Here is a 25,378-nt window from a genome sequence, read left to right as displayed (position 1 = left end):
GAAATGGGTTTACATGGCTGAGCAGCCGCACACAAGCCTAAGATCCCCATGCGCAATGCCAAGCGTCGGCTGGAGTGTTGTAAAGCTCGCTGCCAATGGACTCTGGAGCAGTGGAAACACGTTCTCTGGGGTGATGAATCACGTTTCACCATCTGGCAGTCCGACAGACGAATCTGGGTTTGGCGGATGCCAGGAGAACGCTATCTGCCCAAATGCATAGTGCCAACTATAAAGTTTGGTGGAGGAGGAATAATAGTCTGGGGCTGTTTTTCATGGTTCAGGATAAGTCCCTTAGTTCCAGTGAAGGGAAATATTAACACTATAGCATACAATAACATTCTACACGATTCTGTACTTCCAACTTTGTGGCAACAGTTTGGGGAAGGCCCTTTCCTGTTTCAGCATGACAATGCCCTCGTGCACTAAGCAAGGTCCATACAGAAATGGTTTGTCGAGATTGGTGTGGAAGAACTTGACTGGCCTGCACAGAGACCTGACCTCAACCTCATCAAACACCTTTGGGATGAATTGGAACGCCGACCTTGAGCCAGGCCTAATCGGCCAACATCAATGCCCGACCTCACTAATGCTCTTATATGGCTGAATGGAAGTAAGTCCCCGCAGAAATGTTCCAACATCTAGTGGACTGCTTTCCTAGAAGAGTGGAGGTTGTTATAGCAGGAAAGAGGGGACCAACTCTATATTATTGCCCATGACATTGGAATGAGATGTTCGACGAGCAGGTGTCCACATACTTTTGATCATGTAGTGTATGTATTTGCGTTTTATTATTGTAGTAAACATAGGCCTGTGTTGTTTTTCTTATCAACAACAACAGTAGCAGCATATGCCTTAATTGCATGTTTATGCATATTTGTATAAACTGCATGGGAAAATAAAATAGCTTAAGTGAAATGGTACTAGTATTGTAGTCAAACTAATTCAGTAAAATCTAATGAGCCGAGGCTTAAAGAGCAGGTTACACGGTTGGGTGCTGCTGATGATGACAGTCAGAAGTACGGGGCTAGTATGCTTGTGTTCATTGATAAGAGTGTTCATGGCCGGGCAGTCAGAGCGGGCTCGCTGCAGGTGCAACGCTGAGTCATTACACTGCGACTGACGCACGAGGTCTTAACCGTGTACCTAGAGATAGTGAACACAGCTCCACAGTTTACACCACAACAATATCATATTTGATTAACCCTGTAAGTGACGCTATTTGTGAGAACTATGGGCATGCCTACTCCTATAAGAGACTTGTAATTTTGGTGTTGTATAACTCTCTTCGAGAGGCAAATTCCTTCAAATTATATACGTATCAATAAAGTATTGTACTGAATCAACATTATTTGATCAGATTCGTAAACATGAGTTGAGCAGAAACAGCGCGATGTGTGAATCGAAAGAAGCTAAAAGTAGCTGCCAGCTCCAGTCTTGGTTAAGCGGGAGCTGTCCACTCGCGAGTGGTGCTGAAACGAGGGAAGGAAGCGCCCATGTGTCTATCACGAACTTCAGTGACACAAAGATGCAATTCCATGACCCTGTATACAATGGTCCCATTTCGTGAAAATCAAGCATTTCATAATCAACATGATCCTCTCAAAGGCGAGAGGACCCACATATGTATGTCAATTGTCCTTATCGCTGATAAAACCGTGATAAAAGGGAAAGCGAACCCGTCATTATTAAAATGCTTGATCCGGGGAGTCATAGAGGCGGATATGTCTCGAGTGAGCATGCTTAAGGTTTTAGCACACTTGGCTCAAGGTGACATTCCATTACTGAGTCCATCACACACCCCGGCAGTCATGTCAGTCAAGGATCTAGCGCACAGCCGGCCACGACGCTAACATCGGCTCGAAACAAGCCATATTTTAATCTAGCCCCACGGTAAATAGCCTAGTAATTGGCGTGATTGAATAATGTTGGGTTAAGATTAGCATATTGTTCTGAATGAGATCGATGCGAGGCTTGGTTGGTTATCACAGACATTCAACAGAGGGCTGTTGTTTACAACCTTGAAAGGACACGATATCATCGCTATTCATAAAGCCTATACCTTGCCAAAAAGCTTTGCGCTCAGGTTGTCTTTGAAATATACCAAAAAGCAGGACTAAAAAACCTGTCTTTGTCAATGGCCTATTGTTTAATGAAAATCGCTACATAGATGTGTTCTATTCAATAAAATGTCATCGAAATGTATAGGCTAAAATACCAGCCAGAACAGGTGGGCCAAAATTGGTTATTATGTCTGGTTTATAACAACTAATGACAATAGACTGTGTTGCACAATGCACATTGACAATAGGCATTCTACTTTTGGGCCCCTGGATTCTCATTATAACTTGTTGATGGTGCTATGGGGCCAAACAAAGGCCCTCAAAGACAATGCCAACATGCACACTCATAGATACCAACCGCAGCATTTAACCCTTACCTGAAATCACTGTAGGGGTGGATAATCCAATTGCCTGCTGATTTAACCCGCTCTTGCTCCCTCTCCACCGCCTTTTGACTCCCATACATACGTAAGGAGAATTTGTTAACTCCAGGTTGCAGCATGGCACTGAATTGTCGCTGCATGAAGGTGCTTCCGCCGGGCTCGGCATCCTCGGTCTGGATCTGGGGTCCCTCCTCGGGCTTCTGGAAGGTGACAGAATTCCTGGGCTGCTGGGTCGTCTGGGTCTGGGTCGAGCCGTGCAGCGATGAGGAGGCTTTCCTGCTCGGCGCGTTGGAGAAGGACACCCTGGAGTCTTTTTTCTCGGGGATGCCGATGGAAACCGGGGTGATGCCGGGGTTTGCGCCCACTTCCCCGTGGCCCTGCGTGATGGAGCTTGTCATGGAGCCATCCATGCTGGCCCTGGCTGAGTTACAGGCACCACGCCTAAGGGTCCCTCCGTCTTCGGCCCTCCCCGCCCCGGCAGTCTTGTTGGAGATGATCGAACGCAGGCTCCCGGTCCCGGAGTCCCTCCTGCATTCTCCGTTTTTGTTGCATTTCATTCTTGAAATTGGAGCGGTGCTGTTGCAACCATCACCTGCTGCCGCGTTTAAAACCTCTAGGTTGACGGCTGCTCCAGACGCCTCCGCCCCTGCCACTCTGTTGGTCTCGCCGCGCCCGGCATTATCTCCCAGACACGTTGTGGTATCAATCGCTTTGGATGCTACAGTGGGCTCAGTGGCAGCAGGCGCGTCCTCCGCTTGCGGTAGGCTGGGCTCGTTGTTTGTAGAGTTATTTCTGGTAGCCATGGCCGCGGCTCCCCCTCCTGGCGTAAAGTTCTTCATTCTGATACTACCTCCTCCACCTCCTCCACCACCGCTACTGCTGCTCCCCCCGGCTCGGCGCAGCCACGGATGCTGAAACTTGGACTCCTCCTCACCATCCTCCTCCTCGTCCATGACGGCGTTGCTGGCCATGCCGAGCTGCTTCACACTTGGGGCGCTCTGGCTGGCAGCAGCAGCGGGGACAGAGTCAACATTGCTGCTCCTACAATTGGACACGGCAGCTTTGGGCGCGCTGATGTGGCTACATCCGCTTACGCCCGCAGCCTTCTTTTTCATGGTCGCCTTCTTGTCCATGGGCATGTCAAATTGTGCCTCCATTTATCTTTAGAGAAAACCAATCAGGAACAGAGGAGAGGGGGAGAGAGATAGTGGAGAGAGAAAGGAGAGAGAGGGAGGGTGGACATGACTTCTTTGCAAACTTTACAAGAGCAGGTATCTGTGGCTGTGCTCACTTTCAGAGATCATGTAAGCATCGCTTCAAGATAGTTTCTCTTTTATCACATCTAATACAACTTTGATGGCAGTTGCTCTGTGATTAAGTCACATTCGACAAAATATACTGTAAACCTGCAATGAAATTCTAATCAATCAAACTCCCTAAATATTCAACAAGCTTTCAGCTAAAATCATAATGTGGTCCTTTAGGGTCAATGACTCACAGCATTCAAAAGCTATATTAAAACGTCATAATGAACCAATGATATATATTTTTTTAAAGGGTGTTTTCAATGACAAGATGTCAAACAGGGCTGTAGCGCCCTCTAGTGTCCATACAGGTGGAATACAATGAAAGAGACCTCAACGTGATACTAGTATTTTTCCTTTACCTCAACTCATCTGCACTGATGAGATGGTGAACTCCCACAGTAACAGCAACTTCCCAATGGGCATCCATCACTTTCACCTATTGCATGTTTCCATATCAGGGCATGGAAATCAAGAGATAAGGGGAGGAGACCGCAACTATTGAAGTGCACCCTTTATAAGCATGTCCTTGAATCTAAATATTTGGGTTTTCGTTAAAGATTATCTTCAAAGATACAGCTTTCATCTTACACCAAGCTTTCCAAGAAGTGGGGTACAGTCACCCAGACCTTAGATTAGGATATCAGTTAACAGATACATAATGTTCGCAGGCACCAAGTGATTCTTTCTGGTAGGGTTACATTCTATCTTCAGTTATAGCCTGATGTTACCACCATCAACAGGACCATATAACTTATTGTAAACACATTATTATTTCAGGACTACTTTACAATACAGAAACAATGTTCAATCGATCTCAAATTGTATCCAAGCATTTACAACCCGGTGAGCTGAGCACGTATTGCATTTTAATCAATCATACAGTGATCAAACCAGAGCAGCAGTAGGATACTAAGGAACAGCTCTGAAAAAGGACCCCAACTCCTGATCTGATATAAGACAAGGACGCCTTTGAGGGAGATCAATGGTTAGGGAAAAAGTGGCCAGCATTTCTTTATTGCCAAGTCTGCTATATCCAGAGCCATGTACTTAAAGTGTTGGGACCATAGAAATAGAAGCAATAGAACAGGCATCCCCATTCAAGTCAATGATGGCATAATGGGTGGACTGGCGGCCATTGCGAGTGTACACATAGGAGCAAAGCAGTAACTAAAATCAGGATCTAAAAGCAAGAAGTGTACCCATCAATATGTGCTGTGATTTTTGATTCAACTCAACTCATCCAGGCTGTATCACAACCGGCCGTGATTGGGAGTCCCATAGGGCGGCGCACAGTTGGCCCAGCGTCGCCCGGGTTTGGCCGTCATTGTAAATAAGAATTTGTTCTTAACTCACTTGCCTAGTTAAATAAAGGTAAAACATTTAAATTTAAATTTAAAAAACTGACCAGAGGCCTAAATGGAATGATATAAAACACATTTACATTCCATTAATCCCATTCCAGCCATTACAAGGAGCTCATCCTCCTATAGCTCCTCCCACAAGCTTGCAACTGCAATGACAAAAATGACATTCCTTTGCATGATCCATCAGTTTACATATATTGGAATGACCAGAGGAGGCCGATGGAAGGGGCTATAGGATATTCGATTCTATTTCTATGGTTGGGACATTGAGTTTACATTACCATAGAAATGATTGCATCACAATCACAAAACTCACAGCCATTGTGAGTTTACCATTCAAATTGCCAGGGTTAGAGGTTCCAAGCTTGTTCTATTCATTTTATTTCTATGGACGAGAGATTGAGGTTTATGCATTATGATGCATTTACAGGACACTACAACGTTCAGTTTGCAGCCATGTTAGCACGCCATTAACACTACATGGGGAATAGCTATATATATTTAAAACAAATGCTATGTAACTGAATATCTAGAATTAGAACAATATAAACAATTCTAAAAGTTGGCCAAACTCTCTAAATATATGGTCTTGGGATGTCCCTACCCCATTGAAGTGTAAATGCAAAATGGTTACGGTAAGAGCTAAGGTTAAGGTTAGGAAAAAGGTTATGGTTAAGGTAAGGGTAGGGTTAAGGATCCCGGATAGCACGAACCCTAAATATATGACTATGGCTATATCCACTGTCCAGATGGACGGGACGTTCCGTATGGTTTTTGCAGCTGGCGCAAAAGTGGGTCATTTAGCGAATGATGTTCATTATATTTGTCTGTTCATTCGTAAGTTAGGTATGACTAAATATTGTTTCCACACTTAGGAACGTAATCAGAACCTTATAATATTCATTTTGGTTAACCCCTGGCATAGTCAGACAGATACCGTGAAAGACAGCTGTCACTCTCAAGTGCTCGCGCGGTGGCTACCTAGAGTTACGTTAACTTTTAGCTCTTGCGTGTCGTGGACCTTTTGGTTATGGATCCCTTCAACAGTTTAGAGCCTGTGATATCTGTTCCTGTTGGCCTAAAGAGGAACTCTTCTAAAAAAGCGAATGAACAGGAGAGAGACAAGACGGGACTAGTATAGCGACGGGAAACAATAATGGGCTATACTGGCGGCAAACAACGAGCTGTGTCACTCAAGAATCAATCCATCCTTGACCAGCAAATTAATTGTGACAGACTTTCAATGTTCTTATTATTCCTAAAATCCTTCCCTAAAGTGTAGGCTATATGATCAAACTCAAAAAACTTCCCTTGATTTATCCATCAAAAAACTGTAAAACCCCCATTAATTTAAAAAAAAAAATGAAGTTGTTTTAAAAAAGTCCTGAAAAAACACACATTGTATTAACTGTTCCCTCTGGAGACAATAAATCAGCTAGGTGATATTTGCACAATATAGTTGATTATTTTAATATTTATTTAAGTATAGCTACTTTATTACAAGTAACGTTTAAAACCCAATCAGGATACTATTGTTTTGTTGTTTGGGTTGGATATATTACGTTTTGCCCCAAAAACGTGATTATTTGTCTCTCTAAAATAAAATAACCTTGCAATATATTTCAAACAAAATCATGTCTGTCTTTCCACTAGCCTATGTCATGGTAAGATGGAAAAATAATAGTTCTATCTGTCACGTCCTGACCACAGAAAGCTGTTTTTCTATGGTATTTTCTATGGTAGAGTAGGTCAGGGCGTGACAGGGGGGGTTTTCTAGTTTCGTTTTTCTATGTTGTTATGTTCTAGTTTTGTATTTCTATGTTGGGTTTTGTTTGGGATGATCTCCAATTAGAGGCAGCTGGTCATTGCTGTCTCTAATTGGAGATCATACTTAAGTAGGTGTTTTTCCCACCTGGGTATGTGGGAGATTGTTTTTGAGTTAGTGTATGTTTCAACTCTGCGTCACGGGTTGTTGTTGTTGTTGTTCTTTAGTTTATGTGTATGTATGTAGTTTCACAGTGAAAATAAAATGTGGAACGACACACACGCTGCACTTTGGTCCGCTCCTTCCTACGACAACCGTGACACTTTCTCTTTCACAAGATGTGTTTTTAATTCATGTCAATTTACCAACATTTCCCCCTCAAAATTATATATCATGTTTTGGAACATAAATATATAACCTGATATTTTACCTTCTACATTGAGACCTTGCTCTTCTGTTACAGTATCAATGGGACCTGCATGAGAGGACACACACACACACACACACACACACACACACACACACACACACACACACACACACACACACAGCCTTCATAATCACTGTCGCTGATCGCACACAGTCTGTGTCAATGACATTCAGAGGTTGTCTGCAATCACTGAACTTGTCTCTAACATCCATGCAGCGAATCTAAACTAAGTTTCCCTGTGGTCAATTAGGTTATCGTGTTCCAAGTCTCCTTGCCGCAGGTCTCTTACCTTTTCACAGTGAAGCTGTCTGAGAGATGCCGGGTCCAGTCTGAGCTGCAAGACAGTGTCTCTCGCTCTGCAGAGGCTGCCTGCCTCAATTCCACTTCCTGGTATAATATGACGCTTTGAATTCATTTGCATAAAAGGCAGAGTTCCAAAAATAAGAATTGATCTTGGAAGAGATCCAACGAGATCTGAGGAATCCCAGAGAGAGACAGAATGGAAGTCTGGTTGAGCAGATTCTGCTGTGGGGTGGTCTGGTCGGACTGACCTGGAAGCAGTGTACACAGGCAGTGTCAACATTCATCATTGTTCTGTGAGAATTTGAAGTTGCAGCTATAACCACTGACACAAGGTGAGCTATTCTTTCAACCTTCTATGGTTTAGGTTCAAATTGGGGTTAGGGTAATATGGTCTCAGGTCTGTGGTTAAGGTCAACATCAAGCTAAAACCTCAGCTATCTTTTATTTCACACTGACATAACTTTTCTCCTTACCCCCTTCTGACACCCAAGTGGTGACACACATCTCTGCGTGCCTGGCAGAAATCTCAGCTGGAATGTCAGCCCACCACATCAAGCTTAACCTCAAACAAAACGGAGATGCTCTTCCTCCCGGGAAAGGCTTGCCCGCTCCAAGACCTCTCCACCACGGATGACAACTACATGGTGGCTCCCTCCCAGAGTGCAAAGAAACTTGGTGTGACCCTGGACAACACCCTTGTCATTTTCTGCAAACATCAAAGCAGTGGCTCTCTCCTGCAGGTTTATGCTCTACAACATCCGTATAGTATGACCTTTCCTCACACAGGAAGCGGTGCAGGTTCTAATCCAGGCACTTGTCAGCTCCCATATACACTACTGCAACTCTGTTGGCTGGGCCCCCGCTTTATGCCATGCCCTGCGAGTTATCCAGAATGCTGCAGTCCGCCTGGATTTCAACCTTCCTAAGTTCTCCCATGTCACCCGCTCCTCTGCACACTCCACTAGCTTCCTGTCGAAGCTCACATCATCTTCAAGACCCTAGTGCTTACCTATAGAGCAGAAAGGGGAACTGCACCTCCTTATCGTCATGCTATACTCAAACCCTACATCCTCACCCAAACACTCTGTTCTGCCACCTCTGGTCTCTAGGCCCTCCCACCCCTACTGGAGGGCAGCTCCCGCTCAGCCCAGTCATAGCTCTTCTCGGTCCTGGCACCCCAATGGTGGAACATGCTTCCCCCTAGTCAGGACAGCGGAGTCCCTGATCATAAATACTTTGTTGAGGGAAAGTGTACATGATACGATTGTGATGTGTTGTTTCACCAACCTATCTTAAGACGAATGCACGAATTGTAAGTCTGCTAAATAACTAAAACGTCAAATGTAAATGAGGACTGGTCATAGCATATTCATAGAGTAACAATAAACATGTCAGTCATGCACAGGGAAAGGTTTAGTGAGAGGAACACAGGAATAATGCTTTACACTTCTCTATCCTCCTCCACCTCCTGATCGTCTCAGGAAGCCAATCAGATGACGGTGTGGATAACACCAGGCCAGGGTGGTCTCTTTCTCTCTATTTCTGTTCTTTTCCCCACCCCTTTCTTCCTTCTCTCATTTCCCACCTCCAAACACACCACACACACACACACACACACACACACACACACACACACACACACACACACAGAGAGAGAGAGAGAAAGATAAGGCAGCTCTAAATGGGTCATAATGAGTTACGCTGATAGGGCTGCAGCAGTAGAGAGGAGAGCTACAGTTTACACAGATGAGCCTCACCAGCAGGACTGATAAGGACATGACTTGGGTGGGGGGTCTTCACACACACTAGAACATACTTTAATCTTTATCGACACATTGCTTGGTCTGAAATAACATTGAAATGTTCCCATGATCCCTTCAGTGACAATAGGTGCAAGCCTAGGGGTAGCGGTTAGGGGAATATTTAGGCTGGGCTACAAAGAACACACAAAATACACTGTACTATGCACATAAAGAGTCAACAGTACAACGTCAGGTAACATCTTTGAAAAGGCGATAAAATACACATAGTGAAAAGGAGAGTGCATTCGGCAGGGTGAGAAGTGTTAAATGGCCACATGTTTCCAGAGGCTGCGGCCTAGGACATCACTCTTCCTCCATTTCCTCCTTCAAGACAAGGCTCCTGAGGGAGCAGAGCTATGATTGGCTCCATGGTTGAGCTCATAATTAAGCCCTGTTGATTGGGTTACTAATCAGCATGCTGTAAGTGTTCTGCAGCATGGCAACACTTAGCAAATATTGTATAATAGCTTCACATAATGGTCACGTTCCACTGCTTAGACGTTGCCAGATCTTACAACGCCTGGACAGGTATTTTACCTATCAGTTTACCACATCATATATTATAGCAATCTGTCAGTCGATGACACAGTCAACGGCACAGTCGATGTCGTGGCACGCAACCATTGGTTGATGCATGCAACGTCTAAGCGGTGGAATGCCTGGCTTAAGGCCATTGATATGTAATATAGTTCAGGGCCCTGATGGGTTGCTTTAAAAAAATGCATCCTTCCTACAGTAGTTCCTACCTGGTACCTACCTTCCTTGAAGTGACTAACTACTGAGCTGACATGACCTTATTGGAGCTACTGTAGTACTTTCACCTATCGGGAATAATCAGTGAGAATTTACTACAAGGAAGGGAAGAAGGAAGGGTGCTTTTCTATAGTATTGGAACAAGGCACTCGATTTCAGACACCTCACATTTCACCAATCAAAAAACATTCTAGAATCTTCCAGAAGAAAACCCAATTTCTACTAATACTGTAGTAGTGCTATGATCAATACTGCAGTATAGTCCGGTTTTGGTATTTTATTATGCTTTTACCCCAACAACTTAGAACAGGTTAAAATGCATTGAACTGAAATTCATTGTACGGGATATTCAAGGAGGAAACATACATAGTGAGAACTTGCTTTCCATTTTAGAAAGATATAGTAAGATAATCTTGTCAATTGATTGTAGCCTACAAGAAATTAGAGAATACCAAAACTTTTGAAAATGCAGATAAATTGAGACTAATGTGAGAATCACAATATGAGCCTTAAAATGACTGTTCAGAGAGATGCAATACTATTTTTTGTCAGTAGTAATTTCCCAAAAGTCACATTCTTGAAACCAAACAAAATGTTGTGCAAAACAAAACACAGAAGTGCAAATAAATAATCCTAAAATCAGATGCATACACTCAGTTCTCTCCGTAAGATATTCTTTAGTTGGCTGTACAGTGGTTGACCTGCTTGTTTATGTTCCTAATATGAATACCTCTATGTACACATCTCTCTCTCCTTCAGCATGGAAGTCTGTAAGACCACAGTTGAATGTAAAAAAGAAAAAGAAAAAAAGAAAACCCTTTTAAATATAAAATGTGTCCCCATCTTGTGGCAAGAAGTCAAATCGTAGTCCATTCCGGTTCAAGCACACTCTCAGTTCTTCTGTGGATACTATTATACCTCAGTCTGTGCTCATCATCCTCTTCCTCCAGTTTCATTTTAGTCTTCACTCCTTCCCTTAACAGAAGCATCGCAACAGGAACAGTGCCAGCGTCCACTCCAGTTCACACACTCATGGGGAGGAATGATTTGTGTTCAAAGTTCACAATAAAAAGGGGGGTAAAATAAACTTTGTGTTTATTGCAGGGGTTGGAACCGAAATTATTTTCCAATCGTTTCGTTCTGAACAGAACCATTATTTTTTTCATTCTGAAAAGTTCTGAAATGGTTCAAACACCAAAACAGTACTGGTTTATATTGTTCCTTTCTGTTTTAAACATCTTAAATATATTTATAATTTGCTCAACATTAAATTACTAATCAGTGCGGATACAGCATCTTTCTGTGGAGCGTGTTACCGATTTCATCTGTACAGGAAGGTCGTTAAGAGCAAATTGTATTATTTCGTCATAACAGCATGGTTTAATCATAATGAAAGACAAACATACACACTGTGCTGCCAGTCACAGTGTAAGGTGTGAGATGCAACTGACATTTTGAGGGTGAGGAGAGAGCGAGGATGGAGGAAGCTTGCCTTGAAGTGCTGGGCAACTTGTTAAGACATGGATTATCTGAATTAGGCCCACAGAATTGTACCTATGGAGGAGTAGCTTCTATGGAGGAACTTTTAATGTCTTTGAACTTCCGAGTTGGTTTAACATTGGACCAGAGCAAACGTTAGCTCGCTAGCTAACAAGCTTGTGTGTACAGAGCAGCATTATAATTAAAAACATCTTTCCTTTTTGTAGTTAATAAAACCAATGTGAAACATGACAACTATAGTATCCTTCACCAGCAGTGAAAAACACACTTGTTATGTCGTCAGTAGGATACAGTAACCTATGCTTCAGAGGGGAGGGGCAGGTAGCCTACACACACACGCACACCCACTAGCAAAGATTTCCAGCTGGCAGGCAGACATGAGGGCTTTGTATTGGCGCTTTGTTGCAATTTTTGTGGGACTGGAAAAAAATGCCTGGAACGTGAAAGAACGTTACTAACCGGTTCCCATCCTTTTAAAATAACGGTTCTGTTCCGGAACTGTATAGATCACTTTCGTTTTCGATTCGGGTTCTGTTCCTCAAATAATTTCTTTATTTCCCGGTTTTCAGTTGTGTTCCCTGAACCGGTTTATTGTTTCACCTCCAGAGTAGAGTTATCTCTCCAGCAGCTTCTCCCAGTGGGCTTAGCAGAGCTCTGAGAGAGGTGGCCCTCCTGACTCTCCTGAGCCAATGGTAGAGTGGGGGTGTAAGTCTGCCTGGGGTGGGGATGAGGTGTTGGTTGTTGCAGGAGGTGTTATCGAGGTTTGATGGTGATGGAGGTCTAGGAGTTGTTGGCAGCGTTCTCGTTACTGGGGGAGTTGGAGGAGGATGAGGAGGAGGAGGAAGGAGAGAAGTTAATTCCTGATAGTCCCGGGGGGTCCGTAGCTGTGTTCTGTCCACTGAGGCTCTTTCTGCACACTGGACATGTGTCGTGCTGAGGGAGGAAGAGTAGGACACAGACAAAAGAGGTTCAGCTAACATCTTCTTCAATGAGAACACATACATGCACACCACTACATTTAAATGAATGAAAATGTGGTGTAAACGCAGCCCACATACCTGTTCCAGCCATGGTACTATACAGTCATTGTGAAACAGGTGATTACACGGAAGTTGCCTGACAGTCTCCCCGACACTGTAGTCTTCTTTGCACACAGGACATTCTAAACTGGAACCTAGAATTAAAGAGAACCTATTTTGTGGTGAATGATTCCTTTAATAGGACCTTTGACCTCTGTGGTTGCTTGATCATTTGTTGACTCACCCACATGTTCCTCTGTGATCTGGATGGTGGGCAGGGTCTTTATCCTCTCTCTGTCAGCAGGAGGAGGACCCGTGTTCTCAAACTGATTCAATAACTACAGGGCAGAGAGGGAAAGTTGTATTATTAGGTTGTGGAAATGTCACCAGAATTTGATGTCATTGCATGTAATTGAATCCCTTGTGAAGTGTAGAGGATTTGGGTATACCTGGGTAATGATAGCATCAAGTCCATTGGCACCCCAAGCATAGTCCATTGGATTTGAGTGTAGCATGCCCCTATCAAGAATATTCCAAGAAATTACTAGAAACTCAAAGCAACTAGTATGTTCACAGACACAACATAGAGTATGAGGGTATTTATATAATAACACATACCATGGTCCCATCCCAATGTTTGGTGCCATGGCTGTGGGTGCTATGATTCCATTTACTAGCTGCTGGATGATTCTGCAGAAAGACAATGAGAAACATCTTAGTCATTTCCTGAATTCCTTCCTCAAGGAAACTGAACCATGTCGCTACACAAGCAAGCATCATTCCTTTCTCATCTCCTCTCAAAAGGGCAAGCAAGCTGTAAAGTGTTCCATACCCCTCTAAAGTGGGTACTCCCTCGTGTCTCTGTCCCTGTCGCCGTGGGATGTGTCGTCCCCGTGGTTGCCGGGCACTGTACCGTTGCCGTGATGCCATCTCCCGTTCCCGCCGGTTCTCCGTCTCGCGGTTGTCTTCCGTCGGCATCCCCGCTCGGAGGTCGAAATTCTCGTCAAAGATCCCCAGAGAAAACTGTCCGTATCCAGGCGGAAATGTAAACATGTGCTGGTGGTCCATAATCTGAGAGAGGAGGACAAAGGGAAAAACATATGGTCACTACCTTGCAGTCCAACCAAGCTGCATAAATTCATGAGGAACAAATGTTGAGTTGAGGAACATATCAGTTCTGTGTCACTTACCTCAAAAGTCGGACGGTTCTGATCGCTGGTGGAGGCAATGGATGTGGACTCATTTTCTGTGCTGGAAAGAAATATCAGAAGTGAGAGGTTCTCATCTTATCTTCAACTATGAACCAATGTGGGACACAGACAGTACTGTTAATGGAGAATTGCTGCTGAAAGTGTTTCGAACTCTGATAGACAAGCAGATAATACTGTACCTTCTTTCCTCTGATAGCTCTTCAATGAAGCCAGATTCACACTGCGGACAGGTGTAGTCCTGCAGGAAGGCAGAGATAAATCGTATTTATAACATAATCATAAATTCTCATCAGTCAGTCTCATACACTTTCATGTTTTTATTTGATCTAAAGCAAAACAAAACAAAAACATGCCTATGGAGGCTATGTAAGTACCGGGAAATTAAGATCGTTAGCTAACTTCAACCATATGTGGCTTGAATTAAAAATAAAAAGTTGGCTATTTACCTCACTTTGACCATTTTAACAATAGCTGATGGTCTATTCAATAATCCATTGTTAATGGGAGATATTTGATCTCTCTCGGATTCTAAAAGAGGCTACCTTTGGAGGGGCCAGGGACCAATGTCCCTGTTTATCTGGCAAGCTGTCAGAATCATGAACAGATAGACAGACACGCTGTCACTGGAAGAGCATTTACTGGTTAGCTTTTCATTCAGCTAATTTAGCTAGCGCCTTAACTAATCCAACAAGTCACGGAGGCATGATCTCGAAACATCCTAACAGACAAATTACACGCTATTTTGGTACCTGGCTAGATTATAAATGAAGTCAACTGTCAAATGACAAAAACACACATGTCAACGTTCTAGCTACAACCCAACGTTTAGCTTCAGCTAGCTGTCACGCTTCAGTCAGAGGCAATCGTGAATGAAATACCGTAAACCCCACTTAGCTGGCCATGGTTTTCTTTTCTAAACGACAAAACCTCTATGGAATGCTTACCGGGAGACGAGGGTTGATCTCTGCTGAACATTGGTGACAAAAAAAACGACAGGGCCGTAGGGGAGCTTCAGCCATCTTCTGATTCTTTACCAGACAACCGAGACGGAACGTGTAAAAGTAGCGACAACGGACATAACTCGCTGTTCTCGGGTTCGATTTGCAAGACGGACCGGAAGCGGAAACGAGCTTAGCAACAGCTAGCTCATAACAGCGAATACAGATCTAGCGAGCTGCAGCTATGGAGTCCGGAGATACAGGTAAAACTTCGCAATAATATGCAATATTTGAAACGACAGACCTGTATATAGCTAGTAACATGTATTCCAATATTGCTGAACTATTGCCCCATCAAATACGGTTCTTGTAGCTAGCTACCACCGCCCATCAACAGGATTTGTTGATGATGCATCAAAACTCAAACACATTTGTTGCCACAATCAGCATCAACTACATATATGAGATTCGTGACATAATTGGTTGTAGTTTGGTAGCTATTTATTACTATATTAATACCTGAGTTGATGCCACCCGAGCTAATTAACTAGCTAACCCGTTTTTACCAACCCAGGCCTGCTTCTCTTGTCTGTGGCAACAAACACATTTGTGACTTTACTAAAATACTCTCAAAGAGCAATTACAAAGCGATCCCCTCTTGTAACTAACATTATTGGTAAGTACACACAGACAGCAAGTGTTCCAAACTCATCCGCTGACTATCTCTTTTATTCCCACTGCAGGGAGAGGAGGCTGGAACAACAAGTTCCGGCCACCTCAGAAGAACAGGATGAGTGTGAACATTCTCCGTCAGGAGGAGCTGATCGCCCAGAAGAAGCGCGAGATTGAGGCTAAGATGGCAGAGAAAGCCAAGACCAAGAGCCTTCAGACTCCCAACAGGCCACTGCCACCAAGGTACAGCAGACCTGGGTTTCTGAAACACTACAAATAGGTCTACCTCTATACTTAATCCCAGCTGGAAGTACTTGATTGGTCCACTTGACTGGTTGACTGCAGCCATTCATTTTGACTTCTTATCCCCACAGTTTACAGGGACCCTCTTCGAACAATAAGTATGTGAATGACGGAAGTTTCTTACAGCAGTTTATGAAGCTGCAGAAGGACAAACCCTGCCCTGACTCTGGTGAGATAGGTAGCTCTTTTGCCTTAATGGGTTTCAATATAAAATGTGTTAGGGCTTTATTTTGATGGTACAGAAATTATGAAATTAAACAATAACACAGTAATAATTTATGAATTACTTGTTTCTTCTGGATTCATTAAACAATTAAGGAAGCACTGCAGTGAGTCTTAACCAAATTCTGTACCCTCTCCAGGCTCCAGCAGTGACACCAAAGCCCCATCTTCATCCATCCCCAGTTCGTCGTCAGGAGTGTCTCAGCCCCAGAAGAAGAGCATTCTCATCGGCAAGCGTCCCGGTCTAGGCATCAGCAGCATGCTGAACCAGTTTAAGAACTACTCCCAGTCAAAGAAGACCCCACTTCGCCCCCAAAGGCCTAGCATATTCAGCTCCCCAGATGATGATGATGATGATGAGGAGGAAGTTGAGGATTTAAGCTTCCTAGAGATCAAAGGTAATCAATGATCTGGTTTCAGACATCAAAGGACTGCCCGTAGCCTGGGTGCTGGTCGGATTCTGTACTAGGCTACTTGTTGTTGTCATTTCACCCATGTCATTGACTGTGTAGTCTAGTGGCAGAGTAGCTGCTTGCCTGAGAATAATGCTTTTCCTGAGTTTGCATAGCCTTCTACAGTAAAGGTAATGTACTCATAGCCCTCTTAAAGTTTCTCCCCCAGAGGACCCAGACACACGACTTATCCTGGACAAGATGGCAGCCTTTGTGGCTGAGGGAGGGCCTGAGCTAGAGAGGAAGGCCAAGGAGAACTACAAGGACAACCCTGTTTTCTCGTAAGTCTGTATGGCTGAACTAACAGTATGTCGAATTTATATTATGTGTTGTATGTAATGTGGCCTCTTTTTGTCCTGATATAAAGATCTGTTCCTTTTCCACTTTACAGATTCTTGTATGATAAGAACAGCCGGGACTATCTTTATTACCGAAAGAGAGTTGCTGAACTCCGAAAGGATAACCCAAAACCTGAGACGCCGTCACGTTCTAATGGTAAGATTACCTATATCGGTCTCTCTCTCTCTCTTACGCTCTCTCACACACATGCTTGGTCTCAGCTCCAAAGACTGCAGATGAAAATAACACAATTCAATCTATCTTTATACATGTGAATGATATATATATATATATATATATATATATATATATATATATATATATAGACATACACATACACACACACACACAGTTGAAGTTGGAAGTTTACATACACTTAGGTTGGAGTCATTAACTTGTTTTTCAACCACTCCACAAATTTGTTGTTAACAAACTATAGTTTTGGCAAGTTGGTTAGGACATCTCCTTTGTGCATGACACAAGTAATTATTCCAACAATTGTTTAGACAGATTATTCCACTTATAAGTCACTGTATCATAATTCCAGTGGGTCAGAAGTTTACATACAGTAAGTTGACTGTGCCTTTAAACAGCTTGGAAAAGTCATGGCTTTAGAAGCTTCTGATAGACTAATTGACTATTATTACTCTACTATTATTCTGACATTTCACGTTCTTAAAATAAAGTGGTGATCCTAACTGACCTAAGACAGAGAATGTTTGAGGATTAAATGCCAGGAATTGTGAAAAACTGAGTTTACATACATCTTAGCCAAATACATTTAAACTTCTGACTTCAACTGTGTGTGTATATTATACATACATACATACATACATACATACATACATACATACATACATACATACATACATACATACATACAGTGATTTCAGAAAGTATTCAGACCCCTTGACTTTTTCCACATTTTGTTACATTGCAGCCTTATTCTAAAATTGATTAAATAGTTTTCCCTCATCAATATTCACACAATACCCCATAATGCCAAAGCAAAGACAGGTTTTTAGAATTTCTTGCAAATCTACAAAAAATGTAAAACATATCACATTAACATAAGTATTTAGACTCTTTACTCAGTACTTTGTTGAAGCACCTTTTGCAGCGATTTACAGCCTCGAGTCTTATTTGGTATGACGCTACAAGCTTGGCACACCTGTATTTGGAGTTTCTCGCATTATTCTCTGCAGATCCTCTCAAGCTCTGTCAGGTTGGATGGGGAGCGTCGCTGCACAGCTATTTTCAGGTTTCTCCAGAAATGTTAGATCGGGTTCAAGTCCAGGCTCTGGCTGGGCTACTCAAGGATGTTCAAAGACTTGTCCCGAAGCCACTCCTGCGTTGTCTTGACTGTGTGCTTAGGGTCGTTGTCCTGTTGGAACGTGAACCTTTGTCCCAGTCTGAGAACCTGCTCCAGAGCACTCAGGACTTCATCAAGGATCTCTCTATACTTTGCTCCGTTCATCTTTCCCTCGATCCTGACTAGTCTCCCAGTCCCTGCTGCTGAAAACATCCCCACGGCATGATGCTGCCGCCACCATGCTTCACCGTAGGAATGGTGCCAGGTTTCCTCCAGATGTGACGCTTGGCTTTCAAGCCAAAGAGTTCAATCTTGGTTTCATCAGGCCAGAGAATCTTGTTTCTTATGGTCTGAGTCCTTTAGGTGCCTTTTCGAAAACTCCAAGTGCGCTGTCATTTGCCTTTTACTGAGGAGTGGCTTCCGTCTGGCCACTCTACCATAAAGGCCTGATTGGTGGATTGGTGCAGAGATGGTTGTCCTTCTGGAAGGTTCTCCCATCTCCACAGAGGAACTCTGGAGCTCTGTCAGTGACCATCGGGTTCTTGGTCACCTCCCTGACCAAGGCCCTTCTCCCCTGATTGCTCAGTTTTTCTGGGTGGCCAGCTCTAGGAAGAGTCTTGGTAGTTCCAAACTTTTTCCTTTTAAGAATGATGGAGGCCACTGTGTTTTTGGGGACCTTCAATGCTGCAGAAATGTTGTGGTACCCTTCCCCAGATCTGTGCCTTGACACATTCCTGTCTCGAAGCTCTACTGACAATTACTTCGACCTCATGGCTTGGTTTTTGCTCTTACATGCACTGTCAACTGTGGGAGGTTATGTAGATATGTGTGCCTTTCCAAATCATGTCAAATCAATATAATTTACCGCAGGTGGACTCCAATCAAGTTGTAGAAACATCAAGGGTGATCAATGGAAACAGGATGCACCTGAGCTGAATACTTATGTAAATAAGGTATCTGTTTTTTATTTGTAATACATTTGCAAACATTTCTAAAAACCTGTTTTCACTTTGTCATTATGGGGTATTGTGTGTAGATTTAGAAATGTTTTATTTAATCAATTTTAGAATAAGTCTGTAATGTAACAAAATGTGGAAAAAGTCAAGGTGTCTGAATACTTTCCGAATGCACTGTTTTTGTGTGTGTTATGTATACATACATACAGTACCAGTCAAAAGTTTGGACACACGTACTCATTCCAGGGTATTTCTTTATTTTTACTATATTCTACATGGAATCATGGAGTAACACAAAACGTTTGAAATAAATCAAAATATGTTATATTTGAGATCATTTAAAGTAGCCACCCTTTGCCTTGATGACAGCTTTGCACACTCTTGGCATTCTCTCAACCAGCTTCATGAGGTAGTCACCTGGAATGCATTTCAATTAAAAGCTGTGCCTTGTTAATTTGTGGAATTTATTTCCTTGTTAATGCATTTGAGTCAATCAGTTGTGTTGTGACGAGGTAGGGGTGGTATTCGGGAAGATAGCCCTATTTGGTAAATGACCAGGTCCATATGGCAAGAACAGCTCAAATAAGCAAAGAAACGACAGTCCATCATTACTTTAAGACATGAAGATCAGTCAAAATCGGAACTTTGAAAGTTTCTTCAAGTGCAGTCACAAAAACCATCAAGCGCTATGATGAAACTGGCTCTCATGAGGACCGCCACAGGAAAGGAAGACCCAGAGTTACCTCTGCTGCAGAGGATAAATTCATTAGAGTTACCAGCCTCAGAAATTGCAGCCCAAATAAATGCCTTAGAGTTCAAGTAACACTGTGTTACTTGACTGTGTTAATCAGACCTTCATGGTCGAATTGCTGCAAAGAAACCACTACTAAAGGACACCAATAAGAAGAAGAGAGTTGCTTGGGCCAAGAAACATGAGCAATGAACATTTAGACCTGTGGAAATTTATCCTTTGGTCTATTGAGTCCAATTTTTTTATTTTTGGTTCCAACCGCAGCATTCTGCAGCGATACAACATCCCACCTAGTTTGCGCTTAGTGGGAACATCATTTGTTTTTAAACAGGACAATGACCCAAAACACACCTCCAGGCTGTGTAAGGGCAATTTGACCAAGAAGGAGAGCGATGGAGTGCTGCATCAGATGACCTGGCCTCCACAAAAACCCGACCTCAACCCAAATGAGATGGTTTGGGATGAGTTGGACCACAGTGAAGGAAAAGAAGCCAACAAGTGCTCAGCATATGTGGGACCTCCTTAAAGACTGTTGGAAAAGCATTTCTCATGATGCTGGTTGAGAGAATGCCAAGAGTGTGCAAAGCTGTCATCAAGGCAAAGGGTGGCTACTTTGAAGAATCTAAAATATATTTTGATTCAACACTTTTTTTGTGGGGGGGGGGTTATTACATGATTCCATACGTGTTTATTCATGTTTTCACTGTTATTCTACAATTTAGAAAATAATAACAAATAAAGAAAAACCCTTCAATGAGTAAGTGTGTCCAAACTTTTGACTGGTACTGTATATTGCCCTCCTTGGAGAGTTTTAGTTTATGTTGAAAGTTACCATTGCACACAAGTGATGAGGGCCGACGCTTCAAATGACAGACACAATTATTTACTGACAACTACTAAGTCCTTCACGACAGGCAGCATTTACCATGCCCACTGTTCATGGTGTAATTTCTTCAAAAAATGTAAGATCAGGCCTATATTTTAATATCAAATCCATACAATCCACTTCCCCAATCACCACCATGTCCCCCTGCTCCTCCTCCCTCTTCTTATCCCCTACTGGCTGTAGACTGGTGTGAGGGCCAGTTGAGTACAGTACGGTAGTAGTGTGAGTTGAGCCCCAGTACTGATAGGCTGCTTAAAGTCTCCCCCCCAGTGGACGAGGAGACCCAGAGGGTGGCCGAGAAGCTGGCCAGTTTCGTGGCCGACGGCGGCCCCGAAGTGGAAGCCATCGCCGCCCAGCACAACAAAGACAACCCCGCCTTCAGGTTAGTGACAGTCTCAGATATTGTAAAGAGTGTTTTAATGCATTGATCTAATTGCATTTTTACTGAACCTCAAGAAGAAATTGATTTGTCATAGTATTGCACATATTATTAAAAACCTAACATGTAAAGTGGACGAAATACCATTAAAGATGGCTTATTTCTTGTTCCTCTTCTCAGTTTTCTTTATGACCTCCAAAGCCCCGCCCATCACTTCTACAAGGAGAAGGTGGAGGAGTACCGCCAGGCCAAAAATGACCAGAGCCCCCCAATCAAGCAGGAGCCCGGAGTGGGGCTCACGAGGCCGGCTGCTCCTCCCCTGACCTATCCTTCCCCACCTTCTCACTACCCCAACCTGCTGGGACAGGTGAAGCTCGAGCCGGGTCTGGAGATAAAAGAGGAAGTAGCAGGGCCCCCCATGGTTAAGAGGAAGAGGAAGAGCCGCTGGGGGTCAGAGGACGACAAGGTGGATCTGTCGCTGCCACCCATCATCATCCCCAAGGAGGAAGAGCCAGAGCCCAGCCCGTGTCTTTCTGGTACACCCACACACACCCATAATACACAGAAATCAAATCAAATGTAATTGGTCGCTTACACATATTTTGCCGACGTTATCGCGGGTGTAACAAAATGCTTATGTTCCTAGCTCCAACAGTGCAGTAATACCTAACAATACAAAACGATACACGCAAATCCCCAGAATTAAGAAATATTACAATGAGAGACCATTGTTTTAGTATATCTTAGACTAAAAACAGTGTTTGTAAGGTATGTCTATCCTGGCCCTGTGTTGTGTCAATCCATGCGGGGTGTGTGTTTCAGTTCATGAACTGAGAGATCTGGGCTATAAGAAGGGAAAGCCTGTGGGCCTGGTTGGGGTAACAGAGCTCTCAGATGACCAGAAGAAACAGCTCAAAGAGCAACAGGAGGTACTGCATGACCGACAGAGCACAATACACAATGGCAGCAAATTGTACTTTCACTGTTTGAATTGTTGGGGACTTGGCAGTGTTAATCATTTTAGTATTTTGGGCATGCCTTGATTTGGTATGGGAGTGCCCAGCATACTTCAAACCTAGCCTCTAACAAGGCCAGATGGGCTCAGTTGCGTCCGTTCTCAGCCTTCTTGAAATCCGTCTCTGAAACCTTGACTGAGGTGTGTGTCCGGCCTGCACATGCATGTGTGCCTGTGTTCTCACCCCAGATGCAGGAGATGTTTGACATGATCATGAAGCATAAGCGTGCCATGGCAGAGATGCAGGTGATGTGGGAGAAGGCGGTGAGGGACCACTCCCACGAGTACGACAGTGATGAGGAAGTGGACCAGCAGGCTGGCACCTGGGAGCACCGCCTACGGCACATGGAGATGGAGAAAACGCGTGGTAAGAGATCATCAAAACCGTGATGTATCATGGGTAAATTCTGACTGACTGATCTATAAATAATATTGAATAGTTATTAATGAAACAAAGTGATTTGTAGATCAGTCAATCTTGACTTTAAAGTCAGCTGCAATGTCAAATGCGCCCAATGTGTTTATGTTAAAGTGAAAGGAGTTAAGGCCTTTTGAATGTGAGATTTCATTCTTGAAAAGATCAGTTTATTACTACAAGAATTTCTGTTTAATCAACGACTACTTTCAGAACATTTTGTGTCAACAATTCATTAATGAACTCAGAGATATTAACCTTCATATTAACCTGGGCCTCATTCAATCTGAATGTTCAAAACGTTGTGTCCTGCTGAGCGTGTCCCTGACGTAATTTGGTGTTGACGTAAATGGCTGCTTGTCATTTCCTCCAGAGTGGGCGGAGTCGCTGACTGATATGGGAAAGGGGAAGCACTTCATTGGTGACTTCCTACCTCCGGAGGAACTGGAGAAGTTCATGGAGACCTTCAAGGCACTCAAGGTCAGTTCCAAATCTTCTCCCCAACTCTTCTCTTTGCCACTTGACCCCTTCGTTGTCTAGCCTCAGCCAAAAAGGAATTACCGGTGAACCACCATTTGGGGAACACATACTCTATTCACATGAACTCATGTTCTTGCATTGGGTTTTGTGGTGTTCTGCAGGAAGGCCGTGACCCAGACTACTCGGAGTATAAGGATTTTAAGCTAACAGTGGAGAACCTCGGTTTTCAGATGCTCATGAAGATGGGCTGGAAGGAGGGCGATGGTCTTGGCTCTGACGGACAGGGCATCAAGGCCCCTGTCCACAGGTGTGGGACTGTCGAATTCACAGACGCATAGTATACACACTTGGACTCAGGCATAGTCACACGAAGACATGTAAAAACTGGACATGAACACGCACACTATTGGCTGATACAAGGTCTTCTACACAGATTATACACACCTAACCAGCTGCTGTGGTTTGGTTTTCTCCAGGGGAATCACGGCTATTGACGGGGCAGGGTTTGGCGTGGACCGGCCCGCTGAGCTCTCAGGACAGGATGATGAGTATGACGCTTTTAGAAAGAGGATGATGCTAGCCTACCGCTTCAGGCCTAACCCACTGGTAATTACTATATAATATGCAAGCTGTTCTGTTCAGATGACCTGGCATCGGTAAGAGTTTTTGGTAACACGTCTTTTCTCTGTTTTCAGAACAATCCAAGGAGACCATACTACTGATGAAGAGGCCTGAACTTGGCCGACTTTGTCAAATGTACTTTTTTAAACCACCAACAGTGGCATGATGGCTCAGTTATGCCTTTCACTTTGTTGTTGGAACAAACTGTAGGACACTCACTTATAGTAATCTCCTCTAGATTGTGTGTAATTTTATAGTCGTTGATAAATTGTTTAGGTTGGAGAATAAGAAGGATGGATTTGTCGGATTTAAGTTGTCTAAGGCTCAGTTGATGTTCTTACGCAACTGCAGAATCAAAGTATCATATTTGATAAATCAGATGGCTAGGGTATAATTGTGATGGCTTATCTGATTTTACAGTTACGATTCAAAACACAGAACGACCTATAAACACTACCTGTCCTCTCTGTATTGTGACCTCTGTCTTTTTGTTTGGATTTTAATTTCTTCACATGTTCAAGATGCTACTTGACAATGACAGTAACCAAAATACATAATTTGACTGGTAATAAATGGCTTTGCAGTTAGTTCTTTCTGTACATCGTTTTGCTATGGTTGTTTGATCACCCTTCAAAGATTTGAACACAGTGTTAACATATCGTAAATGTATTATTTACATCGTAAATTCAAGCAACGAATGTAAAATGCTTCACTGCGAACAATAAAAATATTAAATTGTCTTGAATGTGTACTATTGGAGTATGCTTGTAGCTGATCATTGCTCAGTTGTTGACTTGTGGAAACCAATTTTACACTGAACAAAAATATAACCGCAACATGTAAAGTGTTGGTCCCATTTTTCATGAGCTGATGTAAAAAATTCACAAAAATCTTATTTCTCTCATGTTTTGCGCACAAATTTGTTTACATCCCTGTTATTGAGCATTTCTCCTATGTCAAGATAATCCATCCACCTGACAGGTGTGGCATATCAAGAAGCTGATTAAACAGCAATCATTACACAGGTGCATCTTGTGCTGGGGACAAAAGGCCACTTTAAAATGTGCAGTTTTGTCACATTACACAATGCCACAGATGTCTGAAGTTTTGAGGGAGCGTGCAATTGGCATGCGGACTGCAGGAATGTCCACCAGAGCTGTTGCCAGAGAATGTAATGTTAATTTCTCTACCATAAACTGCCTCCAACGTCATTTTAGAAAATTTGGCAGTACGTCCAAACGGCTTCACAACCGCAGACCACGTGTAACCACGCCAGCCCAGGGGTGCTGAGGAGTATTTCTGTCTGTAATAAAGACCTTTTGTGGGGAAAAACTCATTCTGATTGGCTGGGCCTGGCTTCCTATTGGGTGGGCCGATGCCCTCCAAGGCTCACCCATGCCCAGTCGTGAAATCCATAGATTAGGGCCTAATGAATTTATTTCAATTGACAGATTTTTTTAAATGACCTGTAAAAACTCTGTAAAATCTTTGGAATTGTTACATGTTGAGTTTACATTTTTGTAGAGTATATATATTTTTTTAATTCTGACAAACTCCAATTCCACAGTTTAGATCAAATAAAGATATTTATCTACAAGATAAAGTGAAAGTCCATTACACACTATGTGTAAAATACTACTTCTATTAGTGAAATGTTTTATTTCACCGAGCAAGTAGCACATTTGTATTATTGTACGGCATTGCAGGGGTGCAAGGAGCAATAGTTGAAATTAGTGTTGT

The 25,378-nt window shown here is 43.1% G+C and overlaps 3 protein-coding genes across 3 annotated transcripts in view; 1 reads left to right on the top strand and 2 right to left on the bottom strand.

Annotated features, from left to right (window-relative positions):
* The window catches only part of LOC115169406 (potassium/sodium hyperpolarization-activated cyclic nucleotide-gated channel 2-like), a 56,518-nt gene extending 53,215 nt beyond the window's left edge, over positions 1–3,303 (bottom strand). Inside the window, exon 1 of the mRNA XM_029724981.1 lies at positions 2,438–3,303. Coding sequence (XP_029580841.1) covers positions 2,438–3,282 — 845 coding nt within the window. The 5' untranslated portion in view covers positions 3,283–3,303. The remainder of the gene's footprint in view (positions 1–2,437) is intronic.
* A 7,125-nt stretch (positions 3,304–10,428) lies between these two features.
* LOC115169405 (E3 ubiquitin-protein ligase RNF126) lies at positions 10,429–15,039 on the bottom strand. The gene is made up of 9 exons (XM_029724980.1): positions 14,842–15,039; positions 14,077–14,135; positions 13,877–13,937; positions 13,519–13,757; positions 13,305–13,376; positions 13,136–13,205; positions 12,931–13,024; positions 12,726–12,841; positions 10,429–12,600 (listed from the first exon to the last, which is right to left on the bottom strand). The coding sequence occupies exons 1-9, from the start codon at positions 14,914–14,916 to the stop codon at positions 12,448–12,450; spliced, it is 939 nt and encodes a 312-aa protein (XP_029580840.1). The 5' UTR covers positions 14,917–15,039; the 3' UTR covers positions 10,429–12,447.
* LOC115169403 (SURP and G-patch domain-containing protein 1-like) lies at positions 15,005–24,387 on the top strand. The gene is made up of 14 exons (XM_029724979.1): positions 15,005–15,098; positions 15,579–15,750; positions 15,882–15,979; positions 16,173–16,430; positions 16,642–16,765; positions 16,876–16,979; positions 20,987–21,110; positions 21,288–21,643; positions 21,930–22,036; positions 22,312–22,489; positions 22,911–23,017; positions 23,179–23,324; positions 23,494–23,623; positions 23,713–24,387. Exons 1-14 carry the CDS (start codon positions 15,080–15,082, stop codon positions 23,737–23,739), a joined length of 1,950 nt encoding a protein of 649 aa, XP_029580839.1. The 5' UTR covers positions 15,005–15,079; the 3' UTR covers positions 23,740–24,387.
* The last annotated feature ends 991 nt before the right edge of the window (positions 24,388–25,378 follow it).

The sequence above is a fragment of the Salmo trutta genome, chromosome 31, assembly GCF_901001165.1.
Source record: "Salmo trutta chromosome 31, fSalTru1.1, whole genome shotgun sequence".
Lineage (NCBI taxonomy): Eukaryota > Metazoa > Chordata > Actinopteri > Salmoniformes > Salmonidae > Salmo > Salmo trutta.
Note: the sequence above shows the minus strand (reverse complement) of the source record. Positions and strands in the feature narration are given on the sequence as shown.